This window comes from Anthonomus grandis, chromosome 4 (genome assembly GCF_022605725.1).
Source record: "Anthonomus grandis grandis chromosome 4, icAntGran1.3, whole genome shotgun sequence".
In the NCBI taxonomy this organism is placed as follows: Eukaryota; Metazoa; Arthropoda; class Insecta; order Coleoptera; family Curculionidae; genus Anthonomus; species Anthonomus grandis.
In genome coordinates this window covers 25,167,672-25,189,098 of record NC_065549.1, presented here as the reverse complement: position 1 = coordinate 25,189,098, position 21,427 = coordinate 25,167,672, and the positions used below count along the sequence as shown (strand labels likewise).

Genomic DNA, 21,427 nt, shown 5'->3' with positions numbered 1-21,427 from the left:
TCTCTGAGACCAAACGAAAACAAAACAAAGGTAAGAACACAAAGTCACGGTCTCATCAAATCCATATAATTTTTTTGAAAGCTACACGTGTTTCGCTCCTATCGGAGCATTATCAGGCCTAAAAAATACATTAAGATATTTTTCACAAAAATAACGCTTATAAATTATGATAAAACTCATTACCTAGACCTACACAGATCACATTATAACTAACAACAAAAGAAAAGCTAGGTTAAGTTAACAATTCCAACCATAGATATAAATGTATGCTTAAAAAATAAAAAATAAAAAAGTAAAAATGTAAAATGTCACCAGTGGGGAACGATCCAGCAACCTTTAGATTCACAGGTAAGCGTCTAACCCATAGGCCACCAAGTAACATAATCAAACATTTGAAACAATCCGAACTATATTAATAAGTGTGAATATAACTAAACAATCTTAACAATAAAAACCAAAAATATATAAAATTGAAAAGGAAAAGACTTTTTAAATTCTTTCAGAGAGGTTGTTATAAATGAGGTGAGGTTCAAACGTGAAAATATCGTTCACACACACACAAGGACAGGACTCTTCTTAGCTTTAGTCCAGTTTTTTGCCTTTTGAGCACTCATGCAAAATATCCGCTCCCTGAGTTAAAGAAAAACCATGTAAAGAGGCCAATAAATGATTTGCAAACGCCGATTTAGTTTCAATCATGTCAGTATCCCTGTACCCGTCCACCAAACTTGTATGTTCCTTTATTCTGGTGGAAATTTTTCTTCCCGATTGTCCTATGTAAATAGCATTACAGTCATTACATCTTAATGAATATACCCCTGATTTTGAAAAGAAATCTGCCTTATCTAATGTACTAACTAGCTGTCTTTTTAAACTGTTTGTAGTTTTAAAAGCAATTGTGATATTTCTAGACTTGAAAAAATTTGCAAGCTAAAAAGAACTATTACCAAAAAATGATATTGATCTAAAAAGGTGACTATTTTCATTATTAAGATGGATCGGATTAAGTTGTAAGTGAGTTTGTATTTATTATAGAATTTAGAATAAAGGCGATTAATTATATCAAGTGGAAAAACCATTATTAAAAGCAATATGTTTAATTATATTTAGTTCATCAAGGAAAGCTTCTCTAGAAAGGGGGATGTTGAAAAGGCGATAGAAAATGGAATTAAAAGAGGCAAATTTGTAGGAATAAGGGGAGTTTGAGGAGTATTGGATGACATTGTCCGTAGTGGTGGGTTTGCGATAAATCTCAAATTCAAATTTGTTGGTATTTTTTGAAACAAGCACATCAAAAAAAGGCAACCTTCCATCTCTTTCTTCTTTAATGGTAAACGAGATATTTGCGTAAAGAGAGTTTATAGAAATGAGGAAATCCGCCAATTCTAGATCATTTCCATTCCATACCACAAAAATATCATCCACGTATCTCCTATATACAGCGAGAAAAGCACCAAACTTCCCATTGACAATCCTTTTCTCCAAATGGTGCATAAAAATCTCACTCAGAAGAGGAGAGAGGCAAGACCCCATTTCTAGTCCAGTAACTTGTCTAAAACACCTGTTGTTGAAAACGAAAAAATTCTGATCAAGTACTATCTTGAGGAGTGTTAAAAGATCATCAAATGCAATGAAAACTATTTTTCCGTGATAACTTAATTAAAAATTAAAAATTTGAACGCATTCATGGCACTCTATTTTAAAATTTAAAAAAATGTTTTTTTTTATGAATATAAAACAAAAAGTAGCAAATAGAGTAATATTGTTTTATTATATATATATAATATTATTTTCTATCGAAATACGTAATAATATATTAAGTGTCCCATTTAAAATAAAAAAGTTGGTGTCACTTCTTGTTAAACCGGAAGTGATGGAAAACAATAGAATATGTCAAAAGATGCTCTTATAATTACTTTATCGATCTACCAAATTTCATTTATTTATCTTAAAAAGTAAAAAAGTTATTAAGTGTTCCCTCTTTTCTGTGTCACCCGATATATCAAAAATCACTGATCTGTGCTATTATTTTACTCTCTGGCTAAATTAGTGGTTCGGGTTGTCTATAATCTCTTAAAAAACTTGATCCTCAATTTTTTTAATTTCTTCTCTGTTTTTTCCTTCAAGATTTTCTTAGAATTAGAAATTAATAAATCAAATTTATTGTTTACTTTACGCTGAAGTATAATTTGTATAGTACTAATCCCGGTACTAGCATGAGGTGCATTGCGATAATCAAATAAGTGTATTGTGCCAAAAATTGATTTACATTTTTTTTATCCATGATTAAAAATAGCTTTCTTTAAAACAGCTTTAAACATTTTTACATAATAACTACTTCACCTGATGATTACTTTGGTGATGTTCCGGAATTTCAAGCAATTATTTAATCCTATTAGTTTTTAGGTAATTTTTAAATTAAAAAAAGTAAATCCAAATATCGAGTTTAATATAATGTAAATAAATTAATAAATATCTTTGATATTTCTAGCATCTGTTTTGTTTGTTTTATAAACTGCTAGCCATTTGCTATATGAGTCAATGATAATTAAATATTATTATTCAAAAAAGGTCCCATAAAATTCATAAAGAAACTATTCCAAAGTGTATTTTCATAAGGCTAGGGGTGCAAGCTAGTTTTGAATAGGGTGTAGTTAATCGGAAAATTTTTAAGAAAATTACTTTTTTCATCCCAAAAATGGTGGTAATCCAATTTTAAGAAAAGGATGTATCCTTTTCATCCATCCATCTTTTCATCCATCCACCATGTACCCATATCTTGTTTCCATCTCTTTATTTCTAATAACAAATTTATAAAGCTAGAACGCTCTCTAATTAACCATGAAAAAATCTAAAATTACCGAATTTTTTCAAAAAAATTAATTTGACTTCATAAAAATGAAAGCAGTTTTTTTGCTGCCTTTTTTCGAATTTAATACTTTAATCGGGTTTGATAATGTTCCCCTTTCCTTTATCTTTATCTTTATCTAATTCTTTCAGTTTCTTTTGCCGAAAAGCGATACTGCATGGTGACAGGGTTCGACAATGAATCAGGATTGAGCTTCTAACTTTCTGCTGAACGTCTTACAATAGTGTGTTAAATTTTACAAATTACATAACAATTTTAAAAATTACATAAACTTATATCTACTATATCAAAAATTCTTTCAACCCGTATGAAATTTCATATTTAAAATGGAATAAAATCATTATACATATCACTCATAAATAAATTCAATTAAATTTTCTTAATACAGTCCTAGAGTATAAACAAGCCATAACCCGTAAAAAGATTCAAATATTAATCACATTTTTCAGACAGTTTTTTTTTAATTTACGGCACAGATTTCATTTTTTAAGTATTTGATTTTTGTTCCTTATTATACTTGCTTTAAATCAATTTTCACAAGAACGGTGATATTTAGCGATTTTTACTGAGAGCACTTTTTTATGCAAAATGCATAAGAACATCATAACCTGATTCATTTTCTGCCCACACCGGCAGAAAATGAATGTTTAGCGAAATAGGGTTAAATTTACCCAATCTCTCACTCCCCTGGGTTTGCACGCGCCTGGTTGAAATAGTTTTTGTTTAATAGATCAAAAAGGATAAACATACTAATAATAACTTTTGTCTCAAAATTAGTTGTGATAGCTAAATTAGTTTCGAAGCTATAAAACAAAAACTAGGTATAGTTTTTAAATTTGTCTTCAAAGAAATCTAGCTCCCTGAGGAAGCATTTCCGGACCCATGTAAATACGAACTTTTCTTCTTTTTTTTAACACTTTTTTATCTACCCTAGAAGTTTGTAACATGATCACTTTGTATATTTGTAGACAAAAAAATTTGCCTTTTCTACCGTTTAAAAAAAAGTTTGGTTTACAACTTAAAAATGGTAATTATGTAATAAAATTAGTAACGAAGGTTGTAATCAGCCATTTTTATTACATATAAAGAGGAAGATTAGATATTACAAACTAAAAATAATAATATGGCATTAGTCCCCTGGGGTGATTTATTTAACTGACAAAAGATTCACAAATTTTTACATATTTAATTTAATAATTATAAAAAACAGTATATCGTATCGAAATATACCTTTAACTTTTAATCTGAATTGTCATAGGCTCGTCGAAGGTCATTCCCTCTTACCCTTCTTAATGCAATTTAATATAGTATAAATATTTTTTATTATAACTAATATATATTTTGTTTTAGCTTTAGAAAATATAACAATGACTCCCGACTACGACTTAGTAAGTGAAATAGATGAAAATACTACTACTTTGTTCATATTACAATCTTCAGAAATAACAAGAGCTGAACCAATAAACGAAATACAAAAACAAAATTTGTTTAATAAGGCAGACAAATTACTGCAAAGTGAGACTCCATTAGTGATACAACTCACCGATAGTTTTTCAAGTAATCACTTAGAAAGTACTAAGACCCTTACTCAAACAGGAGAACCTGTAGGTGCTCAAATTGATATGACAGACAGCATCGCCCATATAGGTAAAGTTATAGGAGCCGAAATAGGTAATTCAGATGACGTCGATAACTTAGATAATCAGGTTAGTTATAATACTAATGTAAAAATTTGTATGCAAGCTAATTATTATTAGAGCTACAGAAAGTAGCAGTTATTTCCTGAAAGTTAGAACACATCAATAAATATTTAAAAGGCGATTTTTTTAACAAGCTTTTATATTTTCCTGTTTGGCTTTTTTTAACATATGTATCAAGAAATTAATCATTACATAATAAATTAATTTTTGGGTTTGCATCTTCATTACTAGAGGGTGTACTTATTATAAGAATTATTAAGTCCTAAACTTTGAAAGAAAATATATATTTTGCATCAACACCCGTAAGTAATACCCGCGTCAAAGTAATAGCTATTTTAAAAATTAAATTATAATCAAAATGATCATTTTTCAGAATTTGAAAGCAAAAGATAGAAAGAAAATATTATTTTATTTATATAACAGACGCGTGTACGTTAAAAATCATTATCTTGTAGTGATCATGATTTTAATTTCATTGAAATGCATTATTTCAAAAAATAATTACTCTACAAACAACCTCTCGAGTATAGTATTTGTACTTGAACTTTGATAAATAAAAATGGCAAATCTTGAATAAAAAATGTTTATACCATTTTACTAAACCGAAGTTTAAAAAGAAATGTTTAATTATAGAAAGTTTTAATAGGCGAAAGATGTATGTGTGGTAATAAGTGTTTTGCTAAAATGATAAAACCATTTTAATTTTATTCAGCTTTACTGGAACAATATATCGGGTGACACAACTAATTCACTCTTCAAGATAAACAAATAAATTTGGTTTATTGCTGAAATTGTTAAAAGAGCATCTTCTGATAAATTTCGTTGTTTTCCGTCACTTGCTGAACCGGAAGTGCTACTAACTTTCTTATTTTAAACAAGACACTTGGTATATTATTACGTATTTCTATAGAAAATGATATTCTGAGAACAATGATACTGCATTTGCTTTTTTTTGTTTTATAATCATAGGAAAAAAAAACAATTTTTTAAATTTAAAAATAGGATGGCATGAATGCGTTGAAAGTTTTAATTTTTAATTAAGTAAACACGAAAAAAATAGATTTCCATTGCATTTTATGACTTTAGTCTTTTAGATGCTTACTTAAAATGTCCAAACCAGTAATTTTGGCATTTACTTAATTTTTTTTTAATATACATAACTTTATTAGGAACAAGCAATGTTAAAATGATTTTTTTTTCTCAATAATTTAATATGATTATTTTTTAAATCGGCTGATAAATAAGCCCATAAGAAGATAAAACTAAGTCACATGATACAATACATGACATCTTGTACAGTTTTAGTGTTCAGTAATATTTAAATTATATACTGACTGTATTTCTGAAAAACTGCATTTCAAAATTAGTTGCTGATAATAAGGTGCTATTTAAAAAAATAAAGTAAATGCAAAAAATACTGGTTTGGAAATTTTAAATAGGCATGTAAGAAAACACCGAGTTTTAATTAAATTATGATTTAATAAAACGAAAAATCTTAAAATAAAACAGAACAAATTTCTCTTCAGAAATAATGCGTCGCAGACGCTGTCTAAAATTCGAATATTCCCTTTTCTTTTTAATAGCAAAACTCTTACTTAAAACTTAAAACTAACAACAACACTCCGCATCCATAAATCGTCATCATAAAGTGTCCCATAATGTCAAATAAATAAAGGTAATGGCTCGGGTGACGATTTCATGAAGGCCCAATTGAGTTTCGATCGATCTAGCTGGTCTGGCACGGAATATATTCTCACACGGCCAATCCTGACACTCAATTCGTTCTCGAATTGAAACAAAAATCCAATGTTAACCTGGAACAACAAAACAAACGCCAGCCAAATTTTGCCAAAGTTATTTTGGTTTAAACTATTTAGTGTGGAAGCATATTATATGACACAAAAATACAAGAACTTCGTCTTTCTTTTTAACATTCTTTTTCAAATTCCTTTTTAATAAAAATTTCTTTTTAACATAGCGTGAAAGCTTTCAATGTTATAGCAACATCAGTGTGAAGCATAAGCTCTTAACGTAATTCAAACATTGTAAAGCGTTAAGGCTTTCAACATAATTCGCAAAGCGTAAAAGCTTTCAACATTTCTTTTAAAATTGCTCTGAATACATCTGGTTTGATTGATTTGTATTGTTTCAGCATAATTCGCAAAGCGTACGAGCTTTCAACGTCATAAAAACACTAATGCAAAGCGTAAAGGCTTTCAACATAGTTCGCAAAGCGTACGAGCTTTCAACGTCATAAAAACACTAATGCAAAGCGTAAAAGCTTTCAACATAATTCGCAAAGCGTACGAGCTTTCAACGTTATAAAAACACTAATGCAAAGCGTAAAAGCTTTCAACATAATTCGCAAAGCGTACGAGCTTTCAACGTTATAAAAACACTAATGCAAAGCGTAAAAGCTTTCAACATAATTCGCAAAGCGTACGAGCTTTCAACGTTATAAAAACACTAATGCAAAGCGTAAAAGCTTCCAACACAAAATAAAATAAAGCAAATACTGAAATATTAACTTGTCAAACCAATTTGCTTCCACATATCAAAAACAAAAAAAAATAATATTTTCCAATTACCTAAAATAAACAAGCAGAAGAAGTAATAATATATCTCAACATTCTGAAAGTTCGCCTGGCCAAACTCGGATCATGTCTCTAGCAATAACTCTTTTTCGATTAGTTGACAGATTTTTTAACTCAAACCTGTCATTCGGCAAAATAGAAATAACTTCAAATGGACCTTCGTATTTCTTGTCCAACTTTGCTAAATGACTGTCACCCGACGGATGAAAGACAAGATCGCCGATTGAGATTTCTTTATTGAGCCTTTTTGTTTTGTCAAATAAACTTTTTGCATAATCCGCCTGTTTTCTCATACGTTCGTATGCCAGTTGCCGATCTTTCTCTAAACTCGCCGATGCATTAATTAAAGGGAGAGACTCAGTTAGGGTTCGTACATCGCCATTACTACCTTCTAGCCCAGTTAGTAAATAAATTGGTAAAAATCCCGTAGTTTTTTGTACCGTCGTGTTTAAAGTGGTTTGCAACTTTATAACATGCTTTGACCATTCGGACTTAATTTCAATTTCTGTGCGTAATAAATTCAAAACAGTGCCCACATACCTTTCTACCTGGCCATTACCCCGAGGTGTACCCTTAGCAATTAAGTGTTGACGTACGCCCAATTCTAACAACATCTGTTTTACAGACTTGTCCGTAAAATTAGTGCCTCGATCACAAATCAAAGTTTTTGTGACACTGAACATACTTAAATACAATTTAAGAGCGGCACTTGTCTCGGGGCCAGAAAGGGATTTAAGCGGCACTAAGAAAATGTATTTTGTAAAGGAATCAATGATGAGTAATAAATGTTTAAACCCCTCGATAGACACAGGAAACGGACCCACACAATCAGCATGCACTGTCTGAAAAGGAATCGGTTTTTTGTCATTGGGATGTAGTTTGGTATGTTTGGGACCGGTGTAACCTTTACCCACTAAACATTTTAGACAATGATCACAATATTTCTTCACAAATTTTGCCATTTTTGGAAACCAAAAGAAATGATTTATCTTTGCGAATGTCTTATCAGGACCGATGTGGCATTGTTCGTCATGAAACAAACGTAATAATCCTAGACGGCTACCTTTAGGGACAAAAGCACGATATACAGGAGGAATCTGGTTGGGGTTTATTTTTCTAAAAAGAATTCCATTTTGAGAAAAATAATCGTGGGTCAATTTACCATCTTTTAATTTTTCTAAAATATCTTGAGTCTCTGGGTCACGATTTTGAGCTTTTCTTAACTAATTTTCAGTATCAATAGTATTTACAGCTACACTTTTTTCTATTAAGCCTATAGGATTTCTACTAAAGTAATCAGCATGTTGTAAAAATTGACCTTTTCGATACTCGATATCAAAATTAAAACATTGCAAATAGAGCCACCATCTAGCTACTCTAGGAATAAGTTCCTTTTTATTTTTTGACAGTTTAAGGGAGTTACAATCAGTTATTAATTTAAAATGAATTCCCAATAAATAGACTCGAAAATGTTTAATGACATAATAAACAGCTAGGGTTTCAAGTTCATAAGAATGGTATTTAGATTCCTCATTAGAGGTGCGGTTCGAAAAATAAGAAATTACTTTTAACTGTTTATTTTCGTGACGCTGAAACAGTATCGCGCCGAAGCCGACAGAGCTAGCATCGGTGTGAAGTTCTGTTTCTAAGCTTGGGTCAAAAAATGATAATAACGGCCTTTGGCTCAAGAAAGCGCAAACATAGTTTTTTGCTCTTTTTTGATCATCACCCCAAATAAATTTTTCATTATTTTTCGTTAGTTTGGTTATACATGCCGTACGAGAAGACAACTCGGGTATAAATTTGCGAAAATAGTTTGCTAGTCCCATAAACTGCCTAACTTGTTTAACATTTCTTGGATCAGCTGCTTTTAAAAGCGCTTCTACCTTAGCCTTCCCTGGTCTAACCCCTTTTTCGGAAATTTCCTGTCCCAAATATTCCAGTTGATTTTGAAAAAAGTTACATTTTTTTTAGATTTAAAGAAAATCCAGCTAAAGAGAGTGATTTTAACACACGGTCTAATTTTTCTAGTCCTTCAATGACAGTTATAGAGGGAATTAAAACGTCATCTAAATAAACTAATGCATCCTTGTCTTTTAAGTCACCCAGTGCCTTGGATATAGCACGCTGGAATACCGCGGGAGCATTGGCCAAGCCAAAGGGCATCCGCAAATACTCATAATGGCCATCTGGGGTCACAAAAGCGGTTTTTTCAATAGAATCAGTAGCAATTGGTATCTGATGAAAACCAGATGCCATGTCCAACGTTGTAAAAAATTTATTACCCTTTAAATTATCAATCTGATCCTGTATTAACGGCAAGGGAAACCTTTCCTTTTGTGTGTTTTTATTAAGTACCCTAAAATCAACACACATTCGCGCGGACCCATTTTTTTTATAAACAAGGACTATTGGACTGGCGTATGGTGAATGGCTCTCGCGAATTATTTTGTTTTTAAGTAAGTCTTGTACTATTATTTTAACTTTTTCTCTTTCACATAATGGCATTCTATAAGGACGAAAATTTATAATCGTATCGTCTTTTAGTTTAATATTTAATTCAGCAGTAGTAATAGCAGCTACTGAATTTCCCTGCGTAATATTTTGTTTATATTTAGAAAGTAAAGTTATTAAATTTTGCAACTCGATACCAGTTAATGGTGTGTTAATGGTTTCTAAGGATATTAATAATTGATTAATGGTTTTTGGAATTAAATTACTGTTATTATTCAAAAACAATCGAGTTCCGGTGTGATCTGTGCGTATTTCTAGATCTGTGTAATTAAATAAATCTCTTCCGACTATAGCATCAGGGCCAATTGTGGAATCGTCGACAATATAAAAAGAAATTTCAAATGCAGTGCCATTATTTTCTAATCTCAATTCAGTTTTACTATTAGCAAAAATTATATTATTCCCTATGCCCTTCATAATAATAAGGCAAGGTTCTAAATGACAGTTTAGCTTATTTGCGATTTTTTGGGACAATAAGCTACATTCCGCACCTGTATCTATCAAGCAGTTTACCTCCAAACCTTGGATGAAAAATTTCGTACAAAATTCCTTGTCCAAGTTGATAGAAAAATAATTAACTTGGGAAGTCGAGGGTCGCTGGGATTCTTTTTTAAAACATTTTGATTCAGAATGTCCGCGTTTTTTACAATAGTTGCAAATAAGTTCAGATTTATTTACCAATTTTATATGGTCATTATAAGATTTATTTTCTATAGCTTGTCTCTTAAATTGATTATTCTGACAATGGCGGCTGATATGCCCAGTTTGGTTACAGTTGTAACATTTCTTTGAATTATTGTCAAATTGATTTTTAAAATGAAAAGGAAAACTTCTTTTTTGGCCTCTTTTATCAGAAAAATTACCCGGGCTAGATTTATTATAATCACTTAAAAGAATTAGTAATCCACTAAGTCTAGGTTGCTATTAAAAGCAGCGGTTCTGACATGAATGTCTTTGATATCACCAATGACAATTTCTAATAACTGACTATCAGTTAGATTAAAATCTAGAGAATTTAAAAGAATAATTTTTTTTCTGGCATACTCACAGTACGAGGTAGCGTCATTGCTGGTGTACAAACAGGCTCTTCGCAACTTTTCGCTTAGATTTCTCTTGGCCGGATAAAGACTACATAACTCAGTCCTAAAGTCCTCCCAGGTTCGCTGTAACGGCTTCCAAGTCGACAACCAGTCCCTTGCTTCTCCAGCCAACCCACTCGAACCTCTGGCAAGTAACTCATGATTAGACCACTTAAAAGTTTCACCCAATTTTTCCAATTCGTTACACCACCTTACCGCACCGTCATCGTCATTTCCCGGATTAAACGTCGGAATGTCCACTAACGTCGACACAGCACTTTTGTTTTCATCTCTAAGCGCTTTTAGAGAGTCGGTTAAAATTATCGCGAATTCATCCATAATTCTTGTATCCACAAGACGCGATTAAGTTTTTCTTTTATTTTACTGATTTAAAGCCGTCCACGAAAACAATATCGAACAACAAGTGGTACTTTTAGTAAGCCGATCCCACTTCTGATGTAAGAAAACACCGAGTTTTAATTAAATTATGATTTAATAAAACGAAAAATCTTAAAATAAAACAGAACAAATTTCTCTTCAGAAATAATGCGTCGCAGACGCTGTCTAAAATTCGAATATTCCCTTTTCTTTTTAATAGCAAAACTCTTACTTAAAACTTAAAACTAACACCAACACTCCGCATCCATAAATCGTCATCATAAAGTGTCCCATAATGTCAAATAAATAAAGGTAATGGCTCGGGTGACGATTTCATGAAGGCCCAATTGAGTTTCGATCGATCTAGCTGGTCTGGCACGGAATATATTCTCACAGGCATATAAAAAATTCAAATAAAATACAATGAATATTATTTCTCCATGATTACTTGATTTAAAATGAAAACGTATAACGCATTGGCACTCACTATCTCAAAATTTAAAAAAAAGATTTTTTCTATAAATATATGTAAGCGGAATGCGGTTAATGTAAACACAACTAAATCTAATCCAGCCATTGTGTTCTTTGCAAGCTCAGCAAAACCCGAGCTTTAGGCAAGGGAAATACGGGACCAGGCGCGGGAAAGTACCGCGCCCGGGCAGTCTTCGCGAGCACTTGGGATAAGCAGCAGATTATCTTGTTGTGCTAGACAATAAATGGCGTTTGTTTTAAGAACTATTTATTTTATTTAGGGTTAAAGTAACCCTTCTTGTTTACATACATAAAACAAAAAATAGGAATTGAGGTATCATTATTCTCATATTATTATTTTCTATCAAAATATGTAATAATATAACAATTGTCCCATTTAAAATTATAAAGGTAGTGTCACTTCCTGTAAAACCAGAAGTAATAAAAAATAACAGAATATGTCAAAAGATGCTCTTATAACTATTCTATCGATATACCAAATTTTATTTGTTTATATTGAAGAGTAAAAAAGTTATTAAGTAATCCCCTAATTTCTCAGTATATCATTACTTGTCTTAACAAAAAAGATATTCTGACTTTTTATTAATCTCTAAGAATCACCTTGTCTTGTTTTTGAACTTTAATTCCACAGTCCTAATTTTTATTACTTGACTTTTTTTAAAGATCTTGGGTCATTATGTCGAAACTCAAGAAGGATTAAAATTAGTTAACTATATTTTGATGATTCCAATTACTTAAAGAATTCTATTTTTAATGATATCAAATTTTAAAAAAAAGGTCAAGCCGATAAGAACTTAAAGCAGGTCATTAAAGACATAATTGAACGTCTCCATCATCGTTGCTTTTGAAATCACTAATTTTTTTGACGAAAATAATAGATAAACTGGTTCTCATTGAAAACAATAATATACATAAACCAAGTATATATACACAAATATCGAATATTGCTGGGTATGGAAATAATGTATGCAAAAAACATACTATACAGGGTATTACAAAATTCGGTGCAAATATTTTAAGAGCATATTATTGGAGTCACATTAGGAACTTTTTTTCCTTATAAACATATGTCCTAAAATGTTCTAAAAAACTTCCCCAGAGACTAACCAGAGCTACAGCCCGGAAAATGTCTTAAAGAAAATCGATTACTTAGAACACTGACTACAATTATGAGTCAAATCTTTTGCAAATTTGCAAGTTTCTTTGGATGCTCTTGATATTTTCCTTCTCAAAAATGGTGTAAACACAATTTTACGGGAGGATTCATGGGGCTTACCCTTCTGATGGCTTTTATCAGAAGAATAATTAGAAATTTAAAAATTTAGCAACACTTAAGTTATTACTTTAGTTTTCGAAAAAATCGCTAGTTAACAAAACCGGAGCATAATTAAACCCGATTTAACTATCAAATTAAAAAAAACGAAGAAGGCCGTGATTGCCTTAATATTTGTCAAATCAAATTAAGTGTATCGAAAAAATACAAGAAACGATAATTTTGGATTTTTCCTATATCTAACTAGATGGTGTTCAAGATGTTCAAATTTTATATCGGAAAAATAAAATATGGACCATCATAAGGGTGCGCCCTCCTGAATCCTTTCTTAAAATTGGGATTAACCATCTTTGGGACGAAAAATATCAATAGTAGGCAAAAAAACAAAGACTTGCAAATTTTTAATCTTGCAAAAGATTTAACGCATAACTGAAGTCAGTATTCCAAATAACCAATTTCCTTTAAGAAATTTTACAGGCTGTAGCTCTGAGGGGCGGCATTTTAGGAAAGTCTTGTTTTGACTCCAACAATAAGCTCAAAAGAATATTTGTACTGAATTTTGTAACACTCTGTATATGAATAAAAATATATTATATTGATTCTGCTACGTTTGTAGTTATAAGTGATGCGTATTTGCAGTTATTGAGAAATAAGTCTAGGGGAAGAAGAAGGTGGTGGATAGAAACACTCTTAGAACATTGAAAGACTCGATTCAGTAAACAACAACTTTGTTTGAGTTCAAAATGTAGTCAGGGGCAAGAGGGTTGTTTGTTTACAAACGTGTTCACCGATTGTCTGTTTTTAATTTTACAGACATTTTCAAAAATTTATCACATATAATAATGTAAATTCATGTTGGATTTTGGATTAAAAATAAGAAATAGAAATAGATATAAACTATACAAAGAGCAAAAATAACATTTTCAAATAAAAAAAACATTTTTATTCGTAAAACCGCTTCTAAAAAATTTGCAATGGCAACACCGCAAGCAAAAGTTAAGTGATGCGTGAAATGTCATCTTGTCAAATGACTTTGTGTTTACTTTTGCTCGGCATTTGTTGAAGTTCTGTACTTTTTCTTTAGCTTTGGTTAAAAAATTGAAAAGGACTCATTTAAGTATTTTTGTGAGATGTTACAATGGTAAAAACTTGTGCCGTTTTTGCCGCACCTACAAAAACGGAACCACAAAAAAGGCGATCTTTTTACAACTTAATATGGATACTGCCATAACATCATATCAAGGGAGAACCGTCATCATAATCGTAGAATATAGGGGATCATAGAAATTAGCCGAAATAAAAACTTGAATGTGAAATGAGTTTGAATTACAACAATCTTTATATTATTAAATTTAAATATTTTTAAAAAAATACGTATCATAGGCTATAAAGAATAAAAAACCCAGTTTTGTATTTTATATAAAAATGTATCTAATAAAGTGCGTTAAAAAACCGCATAAAGAGGTCATAAACGGTAATATTGTTTATATTTAAAGTATAATCTATTATTAATAAATATTTATCATGTGAATATTTTTTGACTATGTCACTGGCAAAGATTCCTTGTGTCAGTAGCATCAACAATGTGATCAAGCGGCGTTGCGATGTTAATGCCTTTTGCTCTAAAATACGTTATCTACATTCTTCTAACTTTAAATATTGACTTCTTTATAGAGTATCTTATCACTTTTTTTACAAAAAATGCTAATTTTTTTAAATAAAATATATATATATATATATATATGCGTTTGGCGTCATTGAATCAGAGATGCTGCAACAAACAAACTGGCTGTAGCTCCACGGCAATGCTAACTCTAGCCTTTCGATATTCTAAAGAATCACTTAACCGACGTAGAAAAATGTAGGTAATTTTGGTAAATGGTAAAATTACAAAAAATATAAAACCTATATTCATATACCAATATTTACTTTGAAAAAAATTACGTTTTTTAAGATTCATTAACTATCTAGCATTTTGTACCGGTGAGATGATATAGGTAACTAATGATAGAGATAAGTAAAGAAATCGTCTATGAAAGGGAATGGATAATATTACATAACTTGAATATAGTTTTCAAGTCCTTTTGTCTTATTAAATATCCTGTGAAATTCTTATTATTGTTATTGCCACTTTACTTGATTAATAATAGGTATTTAAATAGATTATTATACTAAACATAAAGTAAGATCATATTGTATAACGAAATTCAGAAACACACTTTTATTGGCAACGTCAAAAACTAACCTAACTCGCCTTGACTGTCGTTTAATTATTTCCAAGGTAAAAACTGACTAAACAATTAAAACTGAATGAAATGTCACGAAGCGCCTCCTTTTTAAATCCCAATGGAACAGTTTCAAAATATTTAGAATTTATTTTATTTTCATTGTTTTTGCTGAAAGAGACCAATTATTTTTGGAGAATACTGATAGTCAAAGTAAGCAAGTATACAAATTCTAGAAAATTAAAAATACAGGGATTTACAATAATATAACCTAAATTAAGGCCAAAATGTGACCCTCAAACAAGGTAAACTACTTAAAAATTAGACACTGTACAGTGTGGTGGCTTTAACTGAAATAAATTCAGTTAAAACTAATCAAAATTTATCTCGCAAAATTCCTGAGACCCGTCGATTTTTGTTTATTTTTTTTCACATTTTAAGATAGTTTTTGTATTTTTTCACCTACAGGGGAGGTCCAAATTAACCACAATATTTTTTTTCAAATGGAAAGCCACTTTTTTAAACTCTCATTGAGCCCTATTTCTTGATTAAATTGCCCTATTTACTTTTGTGATTATCTAAAGGAGAAATACGAAAAAAAAAATAAAAACCATTAAATTATTAAAAGTTGCGTTTAATGTATAAGATGCTCAAAATGAGCACCATTTGGCCCGTTGGTACCGTTGGCAAAGCCCAAGACGATAATAAAATTCATTTCTGACATTTTCTAACACTTCTAGAGATATTTGTCGGATTTCTTGCCTAATACGTTCTTCGAGTTCGTCTAGGTTTCCTGGTTTGCTCATATAAATTTGACTTTTCAAATGTCCCCACAGAAAAAAATCAAGTGGGGTGAGATCGGGAAAACGTGCCGGCCACTCGATTTACCCCTCCTACCAATCCATCTGTTTGGAAAATTGTCATCTAAATACTGCCGTCCTTACGGGCATAATGTGGGGGAGCACCATCTTGTTGCATCCAGATTCTTTCATCATACAAATCTGGACCGAACTGACTCGGATATAAGGCACGTAAGACTGGAACTAGATCATGTTCAAGAAATTCTAGATATCTTTCCCCAGTTAAAGTATCATTGAAGAATATGGGCCTTATAACTTGCCTGTCAATTATGCCAGCCCAAACATTAGTTTTCTGGGTATATTGTATATTAGTTTCCCTTATCCAGTGTGGGTTCTCGTCAGAACAGTAGCGACAGTTCTGCTTATTAACATGGCCATTTAGGGTGAATGTAGCCTCATTAGAAAAAAGGATCCACTCCGAAGATATGCGATTTTCGTCAATGGCGTTCATCATTAATTCACAGAACTGAACTCTGCGATCTGGATCATCTTCCAATAACTCTTGAACGGGTTGCATTTTATAAGATCGTTTGTTTGCACTTTTTAAAATGTTTAGCACAGATTTATGATGAATAGAGTTTTCGCGAGCTACTCTTCTGGCTGCAGTTACCGGATTTTCTTCCATCGCTAACAATACATTTAATTGGGTGTTTTCATCGATTTTAAAAGACCTTTGTCTTGAAACATCCCTCACGTGCCCAACTTCTCGAAATCTGCTTTCGATTTTACTAACCGTACCTTGGTTAATAGGTGGCAAATCTGGATATTTCTGCCTGAATAAGTGGACAACCTCTAGCTGAGTACGACTTTTGTCCCCATAACCAATCATCATTAAGATTTCAATCTTGTGGGATTTGGATAAATAAGGCATTTTTCAATATAAGTTAACTTATTTAACAACTGGTTGAAATTCACTTTAACAGTGACACTACAACAATGTCAGGAAATGTCTCGATACCAATAAAATAAAGAAACACGCCAAAAATTTACCAACACAAAATATTTCGAGACTTTTAATAATTTAATGGTTTTTATTTTTTTTTCGTATTTCTCCTTTAGATAATCACAAAAGTAAATAGGGCAATTTAATCAGGAAAAAGAGCTCTTTTCAATGAGAGTTTAAAAAAAGTGGCTTTCCATTTGAAAAAAAAAGTTTGGGTTAATTTGGACCCCCCGTGTAGATGAAAAAATACAAAAACTATCTTGAAATGTGAACAAAAATAAACAAAAATCGACGGGTCTCAGGAATTTTGCGAGATAAAATTTGATTAGTTTTAACTGAATTTATTCCAGTTAAAGTCACCACACTGTAGATAAAAATATAAAACCAAAGGTAAGTATAAACCCTGTGAATTAATTTTAACTACAGAATACTAATAAAATAGTACAAAAACTAGAAGAATAAATAACGTATTTACATTTTCATAATACTGGTTCCCTCTCAAGTTTCAATCAACCACTCCAGGGTCAAACATGAGACCACCTGAGTCATGATAGGACGCTAACCGGACAATGTTTACAATTTTCATCTTCGTTGTCGGATGTCGCTGAATTCCCAATCCTTCTGGAGCTTTGGTGACGTGCCCTTTGTCCTCCATGGATTGTATGACCAGACTTTATCCCCAGGATTAAAACCGGTAGAATTTGGCTTTACGTCATAACGTAATTTCATTCTATTACTTTCTACGTGAAGTTTATCCCGTGCTTGTTCGTGAACAATTTGCAAACACTCTTGTAAATAGTCGACATACTCCTTAAGGGTTTCAGACTTATGGGGTCTTTCAGTAATAATGTCCAAAGGTAAACGAAGTTCATCACCGAGGACAACCTTTGCCGGGCTTTTTCCAGTTAACTTGTGGATAGAAAAACGATATGCCAATAGGAATGGTTGTATACAGGTATCCCAGTCGGTCTGCTTAGAGTTTACCACCATCCTCAAATAGGTTTTAATGTGCGGTTAAATCTTTCAACCATTCGATCAGACTGAGGGTGTAGGGGGGTTGTACGGGTCTTATTGATTCTCAGCAACTGGCATACTTGTTGGAATATTTGTGACTTAAAGTTCCTTACTTGGTCTGAATGTATCTCTGGGTACACCAAATCGACAAATCCATTTCTGTAGCATTTCAGCTACTGTCGTTGCTTCTAGGTTTGGAATCGAATAAACCTCGGGCCACTTACCATCCGTAATCTATCGCAAGAAGATCATATCGACTTTTGGAGCTACTAGTAGAAAAGGGTCCTGCTACGTCTATGGCAATTTGTTCAAAGGGTGCACCAGCAAGATACTGCATCATCTTTCCTCTTGTCCGGGTTCTTGGGCCCTTGCTTGATGAACACTGCTCACACTGTCGGCACCAGCGTTCAACATCTTCATGACTGTTCAGCCAGTAAAAATACGTTCCTCACTTTTGCCAAGGTCTTGCTAACTCAAAAATGTCCTCCGCCAACACCGCCATGAACAGCTTCAAGAACTTCTAAAATCCGTTTTCGAGAAAGGACTAACAGATATGTCTTTTTTTTCTATCTACCCTTTCCCAGACTCTTTTTAACAATCCATCTTTTATAACCAACGAATTACACTGAAACCAATGAGCTTTTAGTTCTGGAGATTTGTCAGAAATACCCATTCTTGTTCTGAAATTGCTCGAGATTTCGGTTCTTAAATAAGACCAAATACGATTACAAGTAAATATCTCTGGATGCTGTTTTGATTCCTTTTTAAAACAATGTTGACATGTTTTAATACAGGGTCTTCTCGATAAAGCATCGGCGTTTTGGTGATATTCGCCTTTCCTATGTTCTATTGTAAAGTGATACTCTTGTAATCGTTGAAGCCACCTTACTATTTGTCCTTCGGGGTTTTTGAACTCAAACAGCCATTTCAGAGAAGCATGGTCAGTCCTAAGGATGAATCGTTAACCATACAAATATTTATGAAAATGTTGAATAGCTTTTACTGCTGCCAATAGCTCTCGTTTGATGACACAATAGTTTTTTTCTGATTTTGATAGCATTTTACTGAAATAAGCTATCACTTGCTCTCTTCATATCTTCATATTTTTACGATAGAACAGCTCCAGTTCCAACATTGCTTGCATCGGTATCCAAAATAGAAGTTAATCCAGGAATCGGATAAGCACAGTGCTCTTTTTAGCCGTTGAAATGCTTCCTGACTGTTGACCAACTAAATACCATTTTGTCCTTCGTAAGCTTATGTAGAGGCTATACAAATTGAGCGAAATTTCTTACAAATCTTCTGTAATAAGTACAAAGGCCCAGAAGGCTTCTTAACTGGTGTTTGTCAGTGGGTCGTGGCCAATTTTCGATTGCTTTTATTTTATCTGGATCAGTCTTGACACCTTTTTCTAATATTACATGGCTTCTTTCTGATTCTTCAACTTCTTTTTAAAATAAGCAACATTTTTTAGAACTTAACTGCAGGTTGGCCTCTCGGAGTTTAACAAATACATTTTGAATATTCTTCAAATGATCTTTAAATATTTTTCCCAATATGATGACGTCATCCAGATAAACTAAACATGATTCCCAAATCGTTTCATGTAACACTGTTTCCATAAGTCTCTCAAAGGTAGCTGGAGCATTGCAGAGTTCAAAGGGCATAGCTGTAAACTGCCAAAGTCCTGTTCCAGTCGAGAATGCAGATTCCTTATCTTCTTGTTGCATCTTTACCTGCCAGTATCCACTTTTTAGTTCTAGTGTTGGAAACCATTGTGAACCTGATAGCGTGTTCAGGGTATCGTCAATTCTTGGTAGGGAATAACTGTCTTTCTTGGTAATGTCATTCAGTCGCCGATAGTCTATACAAAATCTGGTGGATCCAACCTTTTTCTTCACTAGCACTACTGGAGATGTCCAAGGACTCTGGGAACGTTCTATCACTTCTTGTGTTCTCATTTCTTGAAGCATTGAGGAAACTTCACCTTGTTTAGCCATCGGAATCCTTTGAGGTGCTTGTTTTATCGGAGAATTGTCTTCAGTATTAATTCGATGCTGCAGCAAATCAGTACTTCCCAGGTCATTATCGTGCAAGGAAAGTATATCTTGATTTTCTTCAAGAAGACGTCGCAATTTACTACACTGGTCTATGGTTTAATAGGCAAAAGATTCTTCAAATAGGTTTTGTAAACATACAGGAAAAGGTTTATTTGAATAACGACTTTTATCAGCATTTTTCATGACTGCTACTACTTCAGAGCACACGCCAATGTTGTCTTCTTGTTTCAGATGCTGATCATATCCTTTTAAATTTACCATTCGAACCAAAACAGTATATTTATTCTGCGTAGATAACGTCTTGGATATACTTTGCAGCTTTCCATGGGCTCAATCAAAACAGTTTCACCCTCTTTTTCTCCAGTTATAGCAATAACCACCACCTCTGAATTTGCTGGTATGGTAATATCCTTGTATAACTTAACGATTCTGGTATTTACTTTATCTTAATATAGGTGGTGCATAAAAATCTCTTCATTTCTAGTCGTCAATATCCAGTTATATGCATCCATTTTAAATTGCTGAGCATTCATAACATCTTATTCTATATAATATGACATCATCCATGATTTCTGCCAGTAGTATTGGCTGTTGAAATATTGTTAAGCCAATAGTGACTGTAGTAGCTTTATGCATCCCAAAAATCGTAATCCTTTTTCCATCCGCAGACTCGAGAATTAAATTTGGTGGTGCTGAAATCCTACAGTGAGCTGCGATGTTCGGCTTCACGATAGTATGACTTGATCCTGTATCCACCACCATCTCACATTCACGGCCGCATATTTTTCTCGGTATTACCAAGCGCTCTTCAGGACGTGGGAGCCGATTTAGTCTTATACGTGGGGCTTGGTAGAATCCAGCTAGCTTGCGCCCCATAAACCTGACTAGTTTAAGTTTTCCTGGTTCCTTGGATCTCTAAAAGGCTTGGGTCATTGACGTTTAAGATGCCCCTCCTCATTGCAATTTCAGCATTGGAAGTATCTTTTAGGTTTCCTTGCTAATAATAACTCAATCTTCTTTAGGCAGTGTTCGATATCACTTTCCGAAGCTCTGATTTGTCTTATTCGTGTCTGCCTTCTAGTTACTTGAAAAGCTGCCTCATACTCTAGTCCATAGGCCAAAGCTTCCAAAATACTTTTTTGATGAGCCATCTTTAGAGCGTGGTTAGTATCTGGATCTCGAACTCCCTCAATAAAGCAATTTATAAAAATTTGTTCTCGGAACTCTGTTGGGGCTGAAAGGTAAGCCAGATTTACGTATGGAGTAACGTCGGTCTCAAACTGTTGGAGTCCTTCGTCGGGTTTTTGTCTCCTAGATTTTAATTGAGCCTGGTACACTCGTTGTAATGGTCTATAGGTATCTCATCTCTAAGGTACGCACCAGTACATCGAAATTGAGCTAATCCTCAGATGGCACCATTCTTAAT

At 32.7% G+C, this 21,427-nt stretch overlaps 1 protein-coding gene across 1 annotated transcript in view; it reads left to right on the top strand.

The window, feature by feature from the left end:
- The window catches only part of LOC126735620 (uncharacterized), a 113,745-nt gene that overhangs the window by 13,701 nt on the left and 78,617 nt on the right, over positions 1 to 21,427 (top strand). The window contains exon 2 of the mRNA XM_050439677.1: positions 4,220 to 4,575. Coding sequence (XP_050295634.1) covers positions 4,237 to 4,575 — 339 coding nt within the window. The 5' untranslated portion in view covers positions 4,220 to 4,236. The remainder of the gene's footprint in view (positions 1 to 4,219; positions 4,576 to 21,427) is intronic.